This window comes from Perca fluviatilis, chromosome 15, assembly GCF_010015445.1.
Source record: "Perca fluviatilis chromosome 15, GENO_Pfluv_1.0, whole genome shotgun sequence".
NCBI classification, from domain to species: domain Eukaryota; kingdom Metazoa; phylum Chordata; class Actinopteri; order Perciformes; family Percidae; genus Perca; species Perca fluviatilis.
Genome location: NC_053126.1, coordinates 4,831,333 through 4,849,942, shown reverse-complemented (window position 1 = coordinate 4,849,942; position 18,610 = coordinate 4,831,333). Strand labels below are relative to the sequence as shown.

The following is an 18,610-nucleotide window of genomic DNA, read 5'->3' as shown; positions in this document are numbered from 1 at the left end:
TTATTGCATATATGTGTTACATTTGTTAATGGTCTGTGGCCGAGGAGCTGAACATTAACGTATCTTCCTTTTGGTTTATGGTTTATTGTTAAGAAAGGTCATTGTAAGCTAGTTTTTGATGGATTTTTGTGGTTAGCGTTTGTTTTACTCGAGGGGTGTGCACGTTAAAGCTAAAGTGGGCAAACGTGCCTTACAGTGATGTGTTGTAACTTACATGCCCAAGTACTAAATTAAGTTAAAAGTTATGCAAGTCTAAAAAAAAATACTGGTTTCCACGTGTGCTGTAGCTGGTTCCATCTGTTGTTTACAGTAATACTAATACTTGTGATTAATAAACTTTATTAATAAAGCACTTTTCAAAACAAAGTGCTACATGTTTGAACCAGGATAAATTTTTTTAGGACACAGGCAAATAGAATCAGGCAATTTAAGTTGTACAGAAATGACATGGAATATAATACAGAAAACAGAAGACTGTAATATCCAATTATAATAAACAAATTGAAAATAAAACGGTGTGGTTAAATAAGTAAAAGGCTTTTGTGAAAAAAAACATTTTTTGTAAGTTATTTAAAAGCTGATGTCACTGATTGTGCAGGTCTCAGACCCTGATGCAGGTGGGTAGCAGGAAGTGTCATTAGCATGTAGCTTGTACTGCATGTGTCAGTTTTTACAGCCAGCTGTGACACATACCCCCTGTTTGCACAAAGACACTCCCAAGAAAACCATGCAAATGTTTTTTTAGAAAGTAGCCAAGAGGTATTGTTTCTCTAAACCATTGTAATGCAGGAATTGTCATCCCAGTGAGTGTGTTGCAACTAATGACCATTTTCACCATTATTTAACGATTTATTTTCCTTATTTTCAAACTATTAACCTGTTGATTATTTTCTTTCTCTTCAGTGTGTTGTTTGGTCTGTAAAATGGTGACAAAATGTCGATCAGTGTTTCCCAAAGCCCAAGATGACATCCTCAAATGTCACTCAAAGACATTCAGTTAAGTCTCAAAGAGGACAGAAGAAACTCGAAAATATTTACTATTAAGAAGTTAGATTAAGGCAATTTTGACTTCTTTTTTTTCCCCTTTTAAAATGACTCAAACCACTGGCCGGGTTGGATCAGTGGGTAGAGCAGGCACACATAAACATAGAGGTTTATGCCTCGATGTAGAGGTCCAGAGTTCGAATCCGACCTGTGTCCCTCCCCCTCTCTCTTCCCTTCTCTCACCTGGCTGTCCTGTCCAAGTGACTCAAACCGATTAATCGATTATCAAAATAATTGTAATAGCTGACAACTAACAGCTCTAGTGTACATGTATCATTAGGCTCTACTCCCCTACTCACCCTGTTCAGAGAGGTAATCTATTCAACTAAACGGAAACAACTGAAGAGGAGAAGCATACATGCTGTAATAGGCCAGACAATACTCTTCTATAGTGATGGGAGACAGGAGTCAGAAAGAATGGACGTTGTCTCTAACAGTCCCCAGTGTTTGACCCTCTTCCCTCTGTCGCTGACCTTTTGAAGCAGGGTCACTGATCTGAGAGCACATGACAAGGAGAAGCACTGTCGCATTCGGGGTTCTCCATAACAGATGCTGCCCTTTTTTTCTATGTCGTCCTGTGAACATTCCCTGACCTCGCATGTGAGCAAGTATTGACTAGATAGCATGCATTCATGATGGAGTCTGACACATCATAACTTGCTCCAGTAGTCTAATAGTTTGAGTGGGGATCTTATAAAATGCAGCTGTCGCTCTCTAAAACAAGTTTCATGTTGTATTTATAGCTAGCACCTGATGATCCAGCCATTATTTGTGATTATGATTTGTGTATATATGTTTGTGTCTGTGGATACCCAACAATAATAATAATAAAAAAAAAAAAAAAGTCAAGTGTTGAAAGACATTGCCACACCGTTTATTAATGATGCAAGGCCATTTAAATTGCTTATCAAATTTAGTAATACACAATATCTTGCAAACTTACACGGTCTATTGGAAGTCACCAGACCTTGAAGTGTGTTAGATTAAAAAAGATCAGTAGCATAGATGAACTGGCTTATACAGGGAGAAAATGGGTGGTACTCTGGCTTAGAGGAACACAACTGACGCCAGGAAGCCAGTATAAATACAGAAAAGGAGTGGTTAGGAATGACAGAACAGACAGAGAAATTATATTAGAGTGTAAACCGAGAGGGAGCTGAGCAAAATGATGTAGCAAGGGAATAAAATGAACAACATGTAGCTGCAGTAGGGAGGAAAAAAAGTGATGGGAATGAGACGCCAGTGGGAGATGAGATGACAAAGGCAGTAAGAGATTTTAAAAGTGAGGAATGTACATGCTAGTGAGAGACAGATAAGCAAAGTGAGGAATGTACATGCTAGTGAGAGACAGATAAGCAAAGGGAGGAATGTACGGTGGAAAGAGTTGCCTAATCTTAATCGGGGATCGCCACATCTTGTGGTACCTAGGGCATGTTTTCCTATTCCTGTCATCACGTCAAAAGCAAAAACAGGCCTGTTCCTTGAAACACTGTAGAGCAGCTAAAGCACATTTTAATGCATCTTCTGCAACCACACAGCTGGAGCAAGAAACATGCAAAAATATTTCATAGTGTGTGCAACAGTGTTGAGTTATGAACACCTCCCACTGCAGATGAGTTTTAAGGTCTTTCCTCCCATCACTAATGGATAGGGATCGACCGATACTGGTTTTTGAAGACCGATTATTAGTAGTTAATGAAACGGTTAACAGATATTTGGAACCGATATGCATTTACAGTGAAAATGAAAATTGAGATTTTGGAATGTTACAAACTCCAAAAACAGAACTTTGTTGAAATTCTTGAAGCAATTATTTCATAAATGAGAAACTTTCAACATAATCCCCAGTAACAGAGAGTCAGATAGGGTTGTGGGGGGGGCGGGACATTAAGTCTGACTCAGTGGGGAGTGAAACCTGAGCAGAGGGACAGACACAGAGCTGTAGCCGAGCCAAAGTAGAACACTTTTTAATTCATTAACTTTATCGGGCAAATACAACGCTGATACAGATAATCTGCAAACTGCCAAAAAAAAAAAAAGTCCCGAAAATCAGCCAGGGACGATAATCGGTCTATCCCTACTAAGGATGTACTGCTCCATTTCCTAATCTGTCTGTTATCTTCAGATGTTTGTGTTCTCATCCTTTACAGACAAACTTGTTGTTTCCTGTCATTTTTCACTTCCCATATATGTCTTTCTATGTAACCACTCCCTTTTTATTATATATCTGGTATACTGCAGTGCCACAGAGAGCTTTTATTGTCCATATTATTCATGTGGAGTTATTTTATCATCCTATTTATGATGTATATTGTGTGTGATGTCTTTAAGCTACTGGGATCTATCTATCTATCTATCTATCTATCATCTATCTATCATCTATCTATCTATCATCTATCTATCATCTATCTATCATCTATCTATCATCTATCTATCATCTATCTATCATCTATCTATCTATCTATCTAGTGACAAACATTGAGATAGTATCAACAATGAATCCTCTGTTGAATGTTTGCAATGCGTACAGTATCATCAAGATGAAGATGATTTAGGGATCTAAATCATTTCATGTTCTAAAAACTAGTTGATACATAAAGTTTAAATATAAGCGTTTACCAGTACCACTTTCAACGTGCATTTTAAGAAGTTTATCCACGATAGAAACTGGTTTATGTTGGTAAGTTGGCAGCATTGTATCTGTTGTTTTCATGTACAATGATAGAATAAGCCTGTGGTGGTGTGGTAGCTGCTTATTGCTTGTATATAGATATAATTATATTCAGTATGCCCCACCCTTCGATATTATTCTTTGTCTTGTTTTTGTTACTTTCTTTCTGATCCCATTCACTTTCTCCGGGTCTTTTTTCTCTGTAAAATCCTTTCTCGTTGCTTGTGATAAAGAGAAATAACCTCGACTAACACAGACACTGGAGTCCTTTCTCCTTTTTCTTTTTTTTGTATTTGTAACATTTCTGTCAAACATTCAGATTAAGATCAGTGACCGTGACGCTGTGTGCTCTTTGCCTCACAGCCTGACCTCCTGAACTTCAAAAAGGGATGGATGTCCAAACTGGACGATAGTGGAGAGGTAAGGTACAGACGTCGGACTCCCGTCTTCCTCTCTCTCCCTCCATCTTCACTACCCTCTTCGTCCCTCGTTCCTAATCAGAAAGGCTGTGCGTAAGGCGATAGCGGCAGATTATCCTCGTTATCGCAGTAATATCTTGGCGGCTTGAGGCACAGCAGGTGTCTCCTCTCTTTGAATGATATGCTTGAGTTAATAAGCTTCTCTCTTCACATCACATGCTGTAGGCGGGGTCCAAAATGAGCACCATCTGCCAGCCAAATGCTGGCATAATATGCAAGTTGCTGGTAGATTTGCTTCACTCACCAGCCAAACAATAATGGTAATCTATTGAGTGGCTGGTAACATTTGAACATTCACTAGCCATTTGGCTTTAATAATATAGGGCCTTGCTGTTTCCATTGCTTACTCAGACCAGGCTTACTCTGAAAAATCCATTATTTGGTATTACCGTGTCAGATATTGTTATTGTATTGTTTTGATGGTTGTCATTAGGGCTGGATATCGCCAATGATTTCTCGAATCGATTTAATTCCGATTCACAAGGTCCCGATTTGATTACATTTCCGATTCAATATCAATTAGGGCAGGGACATTTAAATTTTTAATTTAGCTTCTCTATAAAAGAGATTCTCAGAGAACCTCTGCTGTAAATTGCACAAGCAAGAAGCAACCCTCAACTATTTTTTATAATGTTTACATTAAGAATTGACCCACAGAAAGTTTGTTTAAAGAACTTTTTACTTAATACATCCATGGTGAGAAGGCATGTATTAAAAGTTCTGAATTGTATTAATCGATATCAGATCACTCAAACAAAGATCGATTTTTTTAATCGGCGAATCGATTCAGTGTTACCTAATGTATCATATTTGAGCCTAAGAGTTGCTGATCTCAGTTCAGTCTTGGATTAATTGTTCTATCTGCTGTGTTTCTTTAGTGGAAGAAGCATTGGTTTGTTTTGACCGATGCTGGACTGAAGTACTACAGAGACTCGAGTGCAGAGGAGGTATGTTTTTTTTGTGTGTTGTGTATATGAAAGTTTGTAATAATCCTAATAATGATATTCATTCAAACGCGGATGAGTACTGCAAGCGTAAGCAAAGACATTGTATCAATTATGACAATAACAACGTGTCGGAGAAATTTCACCTGTTTCTGCGTGTTGAAAGTGTTCCTGTGTTTTTTGTGTAGAAAGATGACTTGGACGGAGAGATTGACCTAAAATCCTGTGTGAAGGTGTGTGAGTTCGATGTGGAGAAGAACTATGGGTTTCAGGTACAGGTGAGTCACGGGTCAATCTCTCATAGACTGAGTTTCTTCTTAATATTCATCCCTTGTCCTCCTTTTCAGCATTAACCACACCCGCTCTCAATTTCTGCTGCATTTTTCTTGTTATTCCGTTATCAACACTCCCATCCGTGTCAGTATCTGCTTCACCTTTTTCTCTCTTTTCAGTTCTTCTTTATCATTTCCATCTCATTCCAGTTCTGTCTCCTTAACCTGTTTTCTCCTTTGTTCTCCAGACGCAGGAGGCCGCGCATACGCTGTCTGCCATGACAGCTGGGATCAGGCGGAATTGGATCGAGGTTTTAAAGAAGTGTATCCGGCCCAGCAGCTCTCCAGACCTCACACAGTAAGTGCCAGTCGAACTGTTGAATATAAAAGCTAAAATATAAATAAATACAAGCAACTTTACCGATACCAATCATCACTATGGAAACACTGGTATAAGTGTCTTTTATAGAAATGTGGTTATTGTTGTTTCTTCTGGATTTTATTTCTTTGTATATGTTTTTATTTGTTTTTAAGGTATGTTGTATGTCATGTCTTTGTCTCTTGAATGGACCTTGAGTTTGGAATAAAAACGTTGATTTTTTCTTTGCCTTTTTTAAATTGAATGCTGGATACATTTCAGATTTTTCTCAGGCTAAAATTAAGAAATATATATGTTTAGACTTAACTTAAGAAGCCAGTCAGTTCTCTCATGCACCTCTCGTGCTCTTACAGCACACACTGTTTTGTGTAATCATGGAGAGAGGAGTGTCAATAAATGTGAAACTGGATGGTTCAAACATCTCCCGCATGAATAAAATGCTTAAATGCAGCAATTTAGAGGTGGGTGTACCTGCACATCTTTTATACCCAACGTAACTGACATTTTGTAACCTCACTTTAGCTGGTGGAGCTTATATAAAGATTATTTTTGGGGGCATTTTAGGTCTTTATTTCCACAGGACAGATGAAGACATGAAAGGGGAGAGAGAGGGGAATGACATGCAGCAAAGGGCCGCAGGTCGGAGTCTACATGTAATTTTTGAAATACATGTATAAGGGTAATTAGGAATTTATTTATTTAAATAACTGATCAGTTAATTGTCACTTGCAACTTCCTCCCCTAAAAAGCAGAATCTAAAGAGGTTTTATCCTTCATTCTATAAGTTGTTTTTATAGTAGTGTTTTTTTTACACTGTATTATTCTAAGATTGGTTGCCTCAGCATTCTTGTATTGCTCATCTCAGGTCCTGCTGCAGCTCAGCCGTAAAACAGTCAGATAAGAGGCTGTGGTTCTCACACGCAGCAGCAACTTGGCCCCTGAAGAGTTTCAGTCTCTGTATACTTTGTCTGTTTGTAATGAATCAAAGTCTGCATTAGTTACTTGGAGCACCAATATATGTTCTGTTTTCATAATCACTCACCACACCGGCTGTGCCTCCAGTGTTCGTGTTGAGGCTTTGTGTGCGGTTGATTCACGTATTTCTTCAACCTTGATGGATTTGTGATGATTTCCTTGTTTTATTTCATTGAACTAGGATTTATGAGGTTCTCAGATAGTAGAAGAAATAATGCCTTTGATTTATTTTGATAGCCTTTGCTTTAAATTGAATGTATTCCTCTCTAATCTTCTCTAGATTACCTGATGGCAGCAGTGACAAGGAAAACTCCCATTCTCGCTTCCCGCTGTCTTCCCGTCGGCCATCGTCGCGTCACGTCGACGTTCAGTCGGAAATCCCGACCCCGGCTTCTCCTTCTCATCGTAGGTTTGACTATGTGGAGCTGTCCCCGGTTCCTGCCTCGTCCAGCCCTCTCCCAGCCAGTCAGAGAGAAGCAGCAGAGGGCCAGGGGAGGGAGCACAGCCAATGGCAGGAGGAGAGGAACACGAGCAGCCAGTGGGAGGCTGTGCTGTCCAGGAAGGGCACTGGCGGGGGATCCAACCAAAGGCTACGCACGGAGGAAGAAATAGAGAGAAAGTGGGCTGAGTTTGAACGCTTGCCTTTGAAGGAGATGAGCTCTTTACCACCGATGGGATCACGGCCTTTCGGCCAGTCAGCCAATGAGGCGCTGCAGAGGGAGGTAGTGCGTGGAGTTGATTTTCCAATTTGCAAATTAAATAAAATGCAAATTCACTCATCTGCCCGGATGAAGTAAACGTTTCCTGTTTCTGCCTGTTAACACTTGAGTCCCTATTTTACTGGCCTGCTCTTCAGCAGTGTTTTCCATCTAAAATATGCAGTGGAGAATTAAAAGTAGAAATTGAGATAGAGATATTGATCTGGGAAATACTGCTGAAACTGTTCTGTCTCTGTGTGTTGTGAAGTGCAGCTTTGGTTTGAACCGGTTTGCAGTTTCTACACATGATACGCAGACCGCTGGGCAAAGAGCTCTGCTGAACGCTGATATCTCATCATACTGTTCATTTACTTCATCAACTGTTATAGAGCTGTTAATTTCATGCTAAAGAGAAGCTTATGCGCATATATTCTTCTACTACAGTATTATTACAATATAATGAAGGCTGCATGCTTCCTCTGTGTTTAAGCTGCTTCTGTCGCTTAAATCTAATCAGGCTTTGAAAGGTCAGCTGTGGTTGGGGTCAAAGTTTAAATAATTTGAACTTTGAGCACCAACAACCACAAATTCTTAAGAGGTGTGCACAACCCAAGGAGCGAGAGTTGGCCCGATTAGTCTGTCCATAGCGTGCACAGTGGTTCTGCCAGTGATCATGTGTAGATTATGTGTTGGTTGGTAGTGGGATTCTGCAACAGATTTATTAATTTGGCTAAAAAATGAATTTATTTATTTTTTACTGTTAACAAGCCAGCGAGTATGAATGAATCGTACTGTTGATTGTCGTACCTCACATTTGGCCATCCAAAAGCGTCCTGTTTCTTTATATCCTAATCCTTATTGCTGCTAGGGCTGGGTAGCGTTCAAAAACTTCAATACCGTGACTTCGATACCAGTTCCTAAACAATACTTTTTTCGATACCAATTTTATAAAACAAATTACAATATTACTGCACAAATTGTATTATTTAATTTAAATGTATTTATGATCCTACTGCGTGAGCCCCGTCTCTGTGTGTAACGTGGTGTTTTCCTACCTGCCTCTACGACGTGTAACGTTAGACAGCCAATCACAGACATTATTAGACCTTGGTAGAAGCATGCTGCGTGCTGATTGGCTCACTGACACCGATGTGATCTACTGCTTAGTTATTTAAATTGGGTTTTGGGTGGCTGGGTTAGCTCAGTTGGTAGAGCAGGCGCACTTATATAGAGATTTACTCCTCGACGCAGCAGCTGCAGGTTAGACTCCGACCCGCGACCCTTTGCTACATGTCATCCCCCCCCCTCTCTCTCCCCTTTCATGTCTTCATCTGTCCTGTGACAATAAAAGCCTAAAAATGCCCCAAAAAGATATTGGGTATTGGATGATGAGGCCTTTTTTCAATACTCGATACTTTAGAGGCAATTCGGTCGGTGCCTAAAAAGTATTGAATTCGCTACCCAGCCCTAATTGCTGCTAATGTATTTCACTGCCAACACCAGCGTATGTATCATCTCGTGTTAACACGCTAATCGCATGTATAATTGATAGGCTTCCCGCCCCTTGGTCACTGCGTGGGCTTTACCTCCGTCTTTGTCTTCCCCTCAGGTGGCGTCACTGAGGCAGCAGCTGGAGCAACTACGAGGAGTAGGGGGGGGAGGGAGGTGGGGAGGAGGCGTGCGAGGCGGCTGTGGCCCTGAGGCCCCCTGCGGCCGCAGCCTGGCAGCCATGGAGCGTGCCCATCGACAGGCGCTGGACGAACTGCAGAGGCAGCACGACCGGCAGACCAAGGAGCTGGAGACGGAGAGGGACAGGCTGCTGCTGGAGGAGACCAAGGACACCGCACGAGGTCAGCAGGGGATACACGGGGATACATCATTGTGTAATTATTTACAACTGCAAAGACTTTAAGGGTCATATGATAAAGAAAAGCAGTCAGAACTGTGTTGGAGGTTAAAGGTTGAATAGAGTTCACTGTTTCTCTTTAAGAAGAAGGAAGGAATAGGTTGTTAACCTTGCCTTGGGTAATCGTTCCTCTAAACTATGACTAATGAGCAACAACTAAAAAAACTGTCCACTAGAGCTTTTACACTCTTCTGTAGCGGCATCAATCCACTTCCATATAAGGGTGTCGAATGCCTGTGAATTATATAAATGTAATTTAATCTTAGGGTACACATGATATATTGATACTATACTTATTTGAAATTGACTGTCATATCTAAGTGTAGATCCAGCATTTTCGAGTGCCGTTTAAGGCTGTAAACATTTTTTATATTCAATTTCTGATGACATTTTCTCGCTTGGTCATGATTTCTTTTACCCCCTAAGCTTCCCCAATCAGGAAAGATCCTTAAAGGTCCCATGGCATGAACATTTCACTTTATGAGGTTTTTTAACATTAATATGCGTTCCCCCAGTCTGTCTATGGTCCCCCAGTGGCTAGAAATGGTGATAGGTGTAAACCGAGCCCTGGGTATCCTGCTCTGCCTTTGAGAAAATGAAAGCTCAGATGGGCCGATCTGGAATCTTCTCCTTATGAGGTCATAAGGAGCAAGGTTACCTCCCCTTTCTCTGCTTTGCCTGCCCAGAGAATTTGGCCCACCCATGAGAAAGAGAGAGACATCATGGCTTTCAAACGAGCAAAGTGGCAGCATGTCATGGGACCTTTTAGTCTGCCGTTATTAGCTACCAGGAGGTCACATTTGTGAAGTTGTGTCGCTGGTGTTTCAGTAATGGAGGCTTTGAAGAAAAAACACAAAGACGAGCTGGAGAGAGAGGTGGAGAGAGTCAAAAGGCTAAGCAGTGGGGGGCTAGATTCACAGACTGTGCGAGCCCATCAGCAGTAAGTAACTTCAAATCTATTTTTGCCAATGTGGTAGAGATCGAAACTGGCTATTAATACAATCAACTAGTCTACAACAAACTAATGCAATCCTCTTACCTGTAGTGCTATTTATCAGTCTAGATAGTTTTGGTGTGAGTTGCCTAGTGTTGCAGATATCGGCCATAGAGATGTCTGCCTTCTCTCAGATATAATGGAACTAGATGGCACTTGGCTTGTGGTGCTTAAAGCACCAAAACATTACATTTGAAAAACTCAACAGTCTATGAGTACGCTTCTTTCTTCATTTGATACATTTTGTCTGTCAAAAGACGTAATGTTCAACTATAAAGATGATTTGTAATTTATGGATCTTATTTATGAAATGTGAGTCATTTTTAATCATGAAATGAATCTGATTTATGAAATCATTGTGCTTTAAATTTGTTTATATAATTTTTTGTTTCTGTGTTGTTTGAGTCTGGAATAGAGGATATTATATCCTGTACCAGAACATTTTCAGTACATTTAAATTTCAATACATGTCTTCACGGTGGTACAGTTGGTGTGTGTGTGTGTGTGTGTGTGTGTGTGTGTGTGTGTGTGTGTGTGTGTGTGTGTGTGTGTGTGTGTGTGTGTGTGTGTGTGTGTGGGTGTGTGTGTAGGTGTGTGTAGGGTGTGAGGTGTGGGTGTGTGTGTGTGTGTGTGTGTGTGTGTGTGTAGGTGTGTAGTTCGGTAGAGAGAAAATGGTTCCTACGTGAAACTGCTCACATCCAGGTCTGTGGATTATCTTGAGGAACAGGATAATTTTTCTTGAAAGAGACATTGCTGTTGAGTTTTTTAAAAAATGTTGCGCTTTGAACACCACAAGCTGAATGCCATCTAGTATATCCGAAATCTCCAACACTGGGAAACTCACACCAAGACAATCTAGAATGGTAAATAGCACTACAGGAAAAATATGTATTTTTGATTTTGGTGTGAACTGTCCCTTTTTTGTTATCGTGACACAGTTAAGATATTTTGATTTCTGTAAGTGACATCTATAAAAAACATAGTTTACATGCATGCAGAAATACAATAATATGAAGTTTGCAAACTGCATTCTACCAGCACCCCTTTCCTTTTGTAAGCCTTTACTTCACATTGCCTTGAAAATAAATGCTTGGTTGTCTCAGTCAGTGGAGGCCAACATTGGTAATTTATGTGAATAGCTCTCTTGTGCTTTTAAGTGGGAGTTAGCTGGCCACAAAAGGGTTTTCTGTGAAATAAAAGGTAGAATTTGCAGACTCCACAACAATCCAGGGTTCCTTGTCTAAGCAAGGCCATTACCGCAGAGGCCACTGGGTCCTGTTAGGCACTTAAGGAATGTAAGAATTTTGTCATGGATTAGTTTTCCTTTGTAAGCTCCACAAGGCCTTTGACAGAGCGCTGTCTCAGTGGCTGCTACTGGAACCTGCATTTTAGGGCTTATCTGTGTTGCCTACTCTGCGTTTTTTTTTTCCCGCTCTTTGCATGCTCTTCCTTATTTTTGTGGTTATTGGTCATGAGCAGTGAAGATTTAAAACCACAGTCGGAAATACTTGCCTAATGGAAAGGAAAAAGATTCTCTCTCATTTTACACAGCATGTTGCTGTTACTAAATGTAATCAATACTCTATAATATTATACTCTACTTTAGTTTAGATGTATTCAGTAAGAGCAGAGCAGAATAAAGGAGCTACCACTTTATAGGAAGATATCTTCCAAGATGAGCTTTGGTTGTTTGTGCATGACGTATAAAGGACGTCCCACCGGTGCAGTGCTGTGACTTGATCTCTTTGTGTGTTAATACATATTGTTTCTTTGTAATTTATGCTGCTGTTATAGTAAAAAGAAAGCAGGTAATGTCACGTACATTCTGTCATAATTTTGAACCTGCAGCATGGCAGCTGTTATTACGCATTTCTGCAGTTTAATTCACTAAGGATCCGGCATGAAATGCACATATCCATTTCTGCAGGGCAGAAACTCAGGCTTTGCAGAGAGAGCTGGCCGGACTGTCTGAACGCTACTCTCAGAAGTGTCTGGAGCTAAACCGAGCTGAGCAGAACAACGCTGAGAGAGAGAGGGAGATCAGCCGCAAGGAGAGAGACATGGAGCAGCTGAGGAAAGAGAACCAGGTGAGTTATCAACAGATTGCTCACAAGTAACGGAGCAATCTTTAAGTCCAAACTATCTCAAAATGAAAGATGGCTCTTAAGTCCTCGATGTTGCAGTGGCAGGTGTAATTCAGAATTATTGCATGACATTGTTATGGACTGGGTGACTATAAATCAGATCAGTATATATTAATGTTTAACATGAAGTATACTACTGCTTGAGTGCAGTAAATCAATGGGAAACATACATGTGTCCAGACAAAGGCTAGCAGCGGCAGCAGGTGTGTAAAGACAGAAAAATCCACGCAGCTGACATGCAACAGAAACGCCACGCTCACGCCACGCAGGCAGTGTGTCATGACACTGTCATGTGTTCATGACACTGTCATGTGTTCATGACAGTGTCATGTCACTCTTATGTAGATACCTTCAAGTAAAGTGTTAACAAAAAATGTGGTAGTCTGTAGTCTGGCTGTATAAGACTAGTGATCCATTGTCTGCAAAATGTAAGCCAACAACGGGTGTCATTCCTAAAGACATAACCTGTTCCTCTGCAGGACATAAAGGCCCGTTTGACGGAGGAGATGAGTCGGACACAATCTACCAACACATATCACGGCTCAGAGCACAACAAAGACAGGACGCCCTGTGAACTAGAGGTAACTGCTCGAGTACCGTGTACTTGAAACTGAGCGTGGGTGACGCGGGCGGGTCTGTGTCTGCCAGTTTCTTGTAACTTCCTGAACTGACAGCAAAATGCAGCAGATGTGCACAAGTGTGAAAATATCACCCACTGCATTAAAAGTCTTGAATGCATAATTTTTTTTTTTTTTTGCAAAAGTCAAAAATAATAATTGTGAAACTGGAGGAGTTGTTTAAAAATGCAGCTAGCTTTCTGACTGCCTCCAATCAATCTTAAAACACTTACAAATTTGAATTCTACTAAGTCAAATCTAGATAAAAGGAATGTTTTGTTACTGGATTTTAATTATCTGTGTGTAGCCATGCACATTTAATGTTGTTATTTTTGCTAATGTAAACCATAGCGAAGTATTTGTGGTATTTTCCGTTACTAAAATTGAAACTAAAACCACTGACAGTAGGCAGTTTCACTATTTTGTTTCCCTTCTGTATAAAACTAATCTGCGTGAAATGGTTATCCGGCATAACGGAGACATGCATGGTGGAAAAGCATATTGCTTTTAAGTGTTTTTTTTTTTTTTTTTTTCAAATGTAATTGTTCAGTGCTTTCATAACTAAAGCAAAATTCCATTTGACTCAATTGTGTTGAGGTGTGGGCAAAAGTCTCAGCGGTACATACTACAAACCCTGGGCAAATTAAACCAGAAGAGAAGAGAACTGACCCTTTAAGTCTTGAGACGAGAGCAAGTTAAGAAACTCTCCAACCACCCACTCGCAATGAGCTAAAAGTCATAGATTATGAAATACTGGAGATTGCATCATGTAGACTTGTAAAGCATGACTTGCACTGTGTCACACTTGCAGTTGCGCTTGACTTTGTATTACAGTAAGTGTTTGCACAAATGGTCAGGAATACACTTAAAAGTACTGCACTATTTAAATAAGCCATACATTTTGCTTAAAGGTCCCATGGCATGAAAATGTCACTTTATGAGGTTTTTTAACATTAATATGAGTTCCCCCAGCCTGCCTATGGTCCCCCAGTGGCTAGAAATGGTGATAGGTGTAAACCGAGCCCTGGGTATCCTGCTCTGCCTTTGAGAAAATGAAAGCTCAGATGGACCAATCAGGAATCTTCTCCTTATGAGGTCATAAGGAGCAAGGTTACCTCCCCTTTCTCTGCTTTGCATGCCCAGAGAATTTGGCGTGCCCATGAGAAAGAGAGAGACATCATGGCTTGAAAACGAGCGAAGCATAGCAGTTGGTCAAGGCCACACCCCCACCCTCCACCTTGCCCCCCCCCCTCTCCTCAGTAGCATTTAAGGTGTGGACACACAGGGCTGACGGCCGACCGTTGACAGAAAAGCCAGTCGAAATGATCAGTCTCCCCCCGTTGGTCCAAAAAGTGCTACAGAACACAACAAAAAGACGAGATGAGACGTAATAAATCTCTATAACAGCTACTCTGTATTGTTGCCCAAGAAATGAAAACCGGCAGCTGATTGGATGAACGCGTCACATGGGTTTGTTTTCTCCGGAAATTCAAAGCCAGACTGTCATGGCGGCTCGTTCAGAATACGATCTCATATTGTACTAAAATAGTTCACTGAAACGTGTTTCTGAAAACATTTTAAGCGAGAAATAGGCCGTGCAGTTGCTGAATCTGTCTTCATTTCAGCTCAACAAATGTCAGCCTTTAAAGCTACAGACACAGAAATGGCACATCCTAAGGAAAGCTCATTGTGGGACTGGCTCTAGTGGCTGTAATTCTGCACCAAGGCTGAATTTTGGGAAAGAGACTTCAGATACAGTATTAGGGGACCACTAAGGTCTATATAAAAGAAACTTCAGATACAGTATTAGGGGACCACTAAGGTCTATATAAAAGAGACTTCAGATACAGTATTAGGGGACCACTAAGGTCTATATAAAAGAGACTTCAGATACAGTATTAGGGGACCACTAAGGCCTATATAAAAGAGACTTCAGATACAGTATTAGGGGACCACTAAGGTCTATATAAAAGAGACTTCAGATACAGTATTAGGGGACCACTAAGGCCTATATAAAAGAGACTTCAGATAAAGTATTAGGGGACCACTAAGGTCTATATAAAAGCATCCAAAAAGCAGCATGTCATGGGACCTTTAGGGCACTTAATCAAGAGACACATCAGTCCCAGAAATAGGCCGCCCTGCTGTCCAAACAAAGGACACTGACATGCCACCCAGCCTCTGAGAGTTATTATAAAGCAAACATGTGGCAGTTCCTTTTATACTCTTTCTGGTTACCAAACTAATGTTGCAGTTTTGAGAATACAAACGGAATTTCATGCTAGACCCTATTTGGCCAAAAGCCCAAGTTATGTACGATTATAAATTACAGAAAACGCCCACTGTGTTTATCATAAATCAGACAGAACACAATTGTTTTTTTTTGGGTGGGTTCAAGTGATAATTATAATAATATAGGGTATTTATAAAAGAGGTTTTGTGTGTGTGGTTTTTTTCTTTTCTTTTTTTTTTTGGCAACAAATGACAACCACACTATGTTGTTTTGTTGTTTTTCTCACAGGTTCTTCTCAGGGTAAAAGAAAACGAGATTGAGTACTTACACAAGGAGATCAGCTGTCTGAGGAACGAGCTGCAGTTTCTTAACACGGTAGTCTGCCTGTCTGCATCTGTGTGTGTTGGTCTGGTTCTACTATTATGTGTGTGTTTTTTTTTTTTTTATTCTTTCTGTAAACCCTACATTATTAGACGAATAACGTGGAATGTTAATCCTCACGTCCTTGAAGAAGGTGGTTAAGTATCTTAAAGCCTGGAAGCTTTCAGGAAATGCAGGTGGTCAGAAGACCCTGCACCCTTGGGAAGACCCTGCACCCTTGGGAAGACCCTGCACCCTTGTGCTCTGGACATCCTCATCCAGTGATTACTATACAGTGAATGAATTGATGAAATGATGCGCTGTCTGTCTTGTTTGTAATAATATTCAAATTCAAAAGGGCTTTATTGGCATGAAAGTTTCAATAACAATGTTGCCAAAGCCTCAAAGTACAATTTGTCCAAATATTCGGACAGACCAATATCGTGATAATACTGAACCTTCCATGCTTCAGTTATTTGGTGCTGCTCCTAAGGCAAATGGCATGTTATGATATATGAATATTGTAATTTTAAAAACACAAATATAGCATGCTATATTAGAATTGGAGAAAGTATAGGTTTTGTTTCATAGTGAATGTGATGTCACACTAAGATGGTCCCAAAAAGAAAAAGAGCTGGCTGATGTAGTATTAGATGAGGCAGTTTAAGGAACTTGAGCCTGTCTACTCCTCTCTGCCCCGCAGGAGAACCGGCTGGCCTGTGAACGATGCACGCAGGTCCACGAGGAGCTGAGTGGCCTGAGGGGCCGGAGTGAGCGAGAGATCCAGAGTCTCAAGGAGCATTTGAAGCTGGCCATGGCTGCTCTGCAGGAGGGGCAGAAGCTGGGTAACAGCCTGGACCACTGAGAGTCTGCTGCTGGTACTGACGCTCAGGCAGACACAGTGACAGGTATGATTCACTGTCCCTATTAGAGCTGTCAATCTTCCCCTATAATACCATTCAAATTTAATTTGTTATTTTTTTCTTTTTTATATATTCTAATATTTAATGCTCAAATGCAGCCTGTTATAATATGTACTACACTACTTGGGCTTATGCATTGTCAATGCCACTATATGTGGCATGTGGTTGTTGTTACACGTTCTGTCCACTAGAGGGACTTCCAACATCAGCCTGGCCTTGAAGGGGATCTACGTCATGGCGCATTGCATTTCTTGCACGCCACCTTGTTTCCATGCGTTTTCAACCACGAGCACACAGCGACAAACCCAACTCTGTAATGAAACATTATCTAACAAGTGTATTGGTTACTCGGTACATAGTCTTGCTTTGCCAGACCATCCACAGCGCTGCGGAGGAGGGTCTGGCTAGTCCACACAGCATTCCTGGATGGGAGAAAAACGTGCTCCGGTTTATTGGCATTTCTTTAAACCAATCACAATCGTCCTGGGCGGCGCTAAGCTCCCCACGGAGCCGCTGCAAAATATGTGTTCATCAAGGATATAGACTACTCGGTACGTAACATTAGCGCCGTGATCTTAAGACCTCACAATGCCTCGTGTTTCTCACTCCCGCTCACTTATTGTTCATCAGACGTAACTTGACAAAAGCATTTTGTTTTTACATGCGGGTAGGCCAAGGCGAGAAGAAGGAAATTAGCTAACGTTAGCCAACATATTTATAAAAAACAATTCACATTTGAATAGTAATTTCAGCATTCGAATAGCATTGATTTTATTACTATTCGAACTATATTTGACTTTCGGAAATTCATTCCAACAGCCCTAAGCCATGGATATTCTGAGAGGCAGATATTCATTGAAATGTCTTTTGTTATAGTCTCATTCTTTCTGTATGTTTATTTTTTTGCAGGTGTGTCTGCACCATGGTGACTGAATCAAAGAGGCATACACAAAAGCAGAGGAGATGATTGTTCAGTTCCGGCTGTGTGGGGACCATGATAGTGCCTTTAGTCTTCAGTCATTTAGTCTTCAGTCATTCTGCCAGTGAGCAGCATAGAGTAGCTATTAGCCGGTTTTATTACACTGGGCCACACATGATATATAAAACTGCACTTTTATTATTATTTTTATTTTAGCTTTTGCTTGCTTTGAGTGCAAGTCCCTGTATGAGTGCGCATTTGGTCTGAAAACTGGAATATTTGTTGAGTGACAGAGAAAGAGTGACATGGTTTTCTTTTTAATCATGTATTGTAGATAAAGAGTTCATACTGTGTCAGCTTTTCTTGTTGGATCATTTTCTCATTATCTGTCTTCTGCCTGAGACAGCAGGGGTCAACGCAGTTACATAAGAGCTACTGTCATCTCAGTTTTCTATGTTGTACAGCTTTTGAGTCATGTTTACTCTGTGAAAATGGGCAGACATTTTTTTTTTTTCCTTTTTTTATTTTTTTTTTTAGAAATGGGAGCTTATCATTTGCTGTAATATTATTATTTTTTACCTGAAAAGTGTGCTTATGTAGTATTGTATTTGTGAATATAAAATTCTGAAAATCTATTTTGGGATTATTACAGGACATAACAGCAAACGTTTCTAATTCCTGGCAGGCTGAATTGAAAGTTGATCTGTGATTGCATAGAAGCAAAATCAGGCTCAACTTTCTTTGCGGATGTTTGTAAAAGCTGTTGAATGAATGTTGTCCCACGTCACAGATGTCTCTTTGTAAACCATGGCTGAGAAGCCAGAGCTCTCAAGCTTCCAGTCTCCCCTGATCATTGTTGGCATTTTTAACAAGTGACAGGTGTTGCATCGATGAGCCAATTATTTTTTTTGTTTTATTGACAGTATGAATTGTGATAAAATGACCTAATCTACCTGCCTTTTGAAACTATTTTCATATTTAAAGTACTGTAGAGCCCATATCTTTGTAAATTATACACATTTTTGCAATCAATAAAATAAGTTCAAAAGAAA

The 18,610-nt window shown here is 40.4% G+C and overlaps 1 protein-coding gene across 3 annotated transcripts in view; it reads left to right on the top strand.

Annotated features, from left to right (window-relative positions):
* The window catches only part of triobpb (TRIO and F-actin binding protein b), a 24,268-nt gene extending 5,658 nt beyond the window's left edge, over positions 1 to 18,610 (top strand). For 2 of the 3 annotated variants that reach the window (XM_039825484.1, XM_039825486.1), the window contains 12 exons: positions 4,079 to 4,135; positions 5,073 to 5,141; positions 5,327 to 5,416; positions 5,659 to 5,768; positions 7,045 to 7,489; positions 9,072 to 9,312; positions 10,197 to 10,308; positions 12,290 to 12,449; positions 12,986 to 13,087; positions 15,645 to 15,731; positions 16,420 to 16,624; positions 17,549 to 18,610. In XM_039825484.1, the coding sequence (XP_039681418.1) occupies positions 4,079 to 4,135; positions 5,073 to 5,141; positions 5,327 to 5,416; positions 5,659 to 5,768; positions 7,045 to 7,489; positions 9,072 to 9,312; positions 10,197 to 10,308; positions 12,290 to 12,449; positions 12,986 to 13,087; positions 15,645 to 15,731; positions 16,420 to 16,581 (1,635 nt within the window). In that variant the 3' untranslated portion in view covers positions 16,582 to 16,624; positions 17,549 to 18,610. The remainder of the gene's footprint in view (positions 1 to 4,078; positions 4,136 to 5,072; positions 5,142 to 5,326; positions 5,417 to 5,658; positions 5,769 to 7,044; positions 7,490 to 9,071; positions 9,313 to 10,196; positions 10,309 to 12,289; positions 12,450 to 12,985; positions 13,088 to 15,644; positions 15,732 to 16,419; positions 16,625 to 17,548) is intronic. The other variant, XM_039825485.1, reaches the window with a different exon arrangement.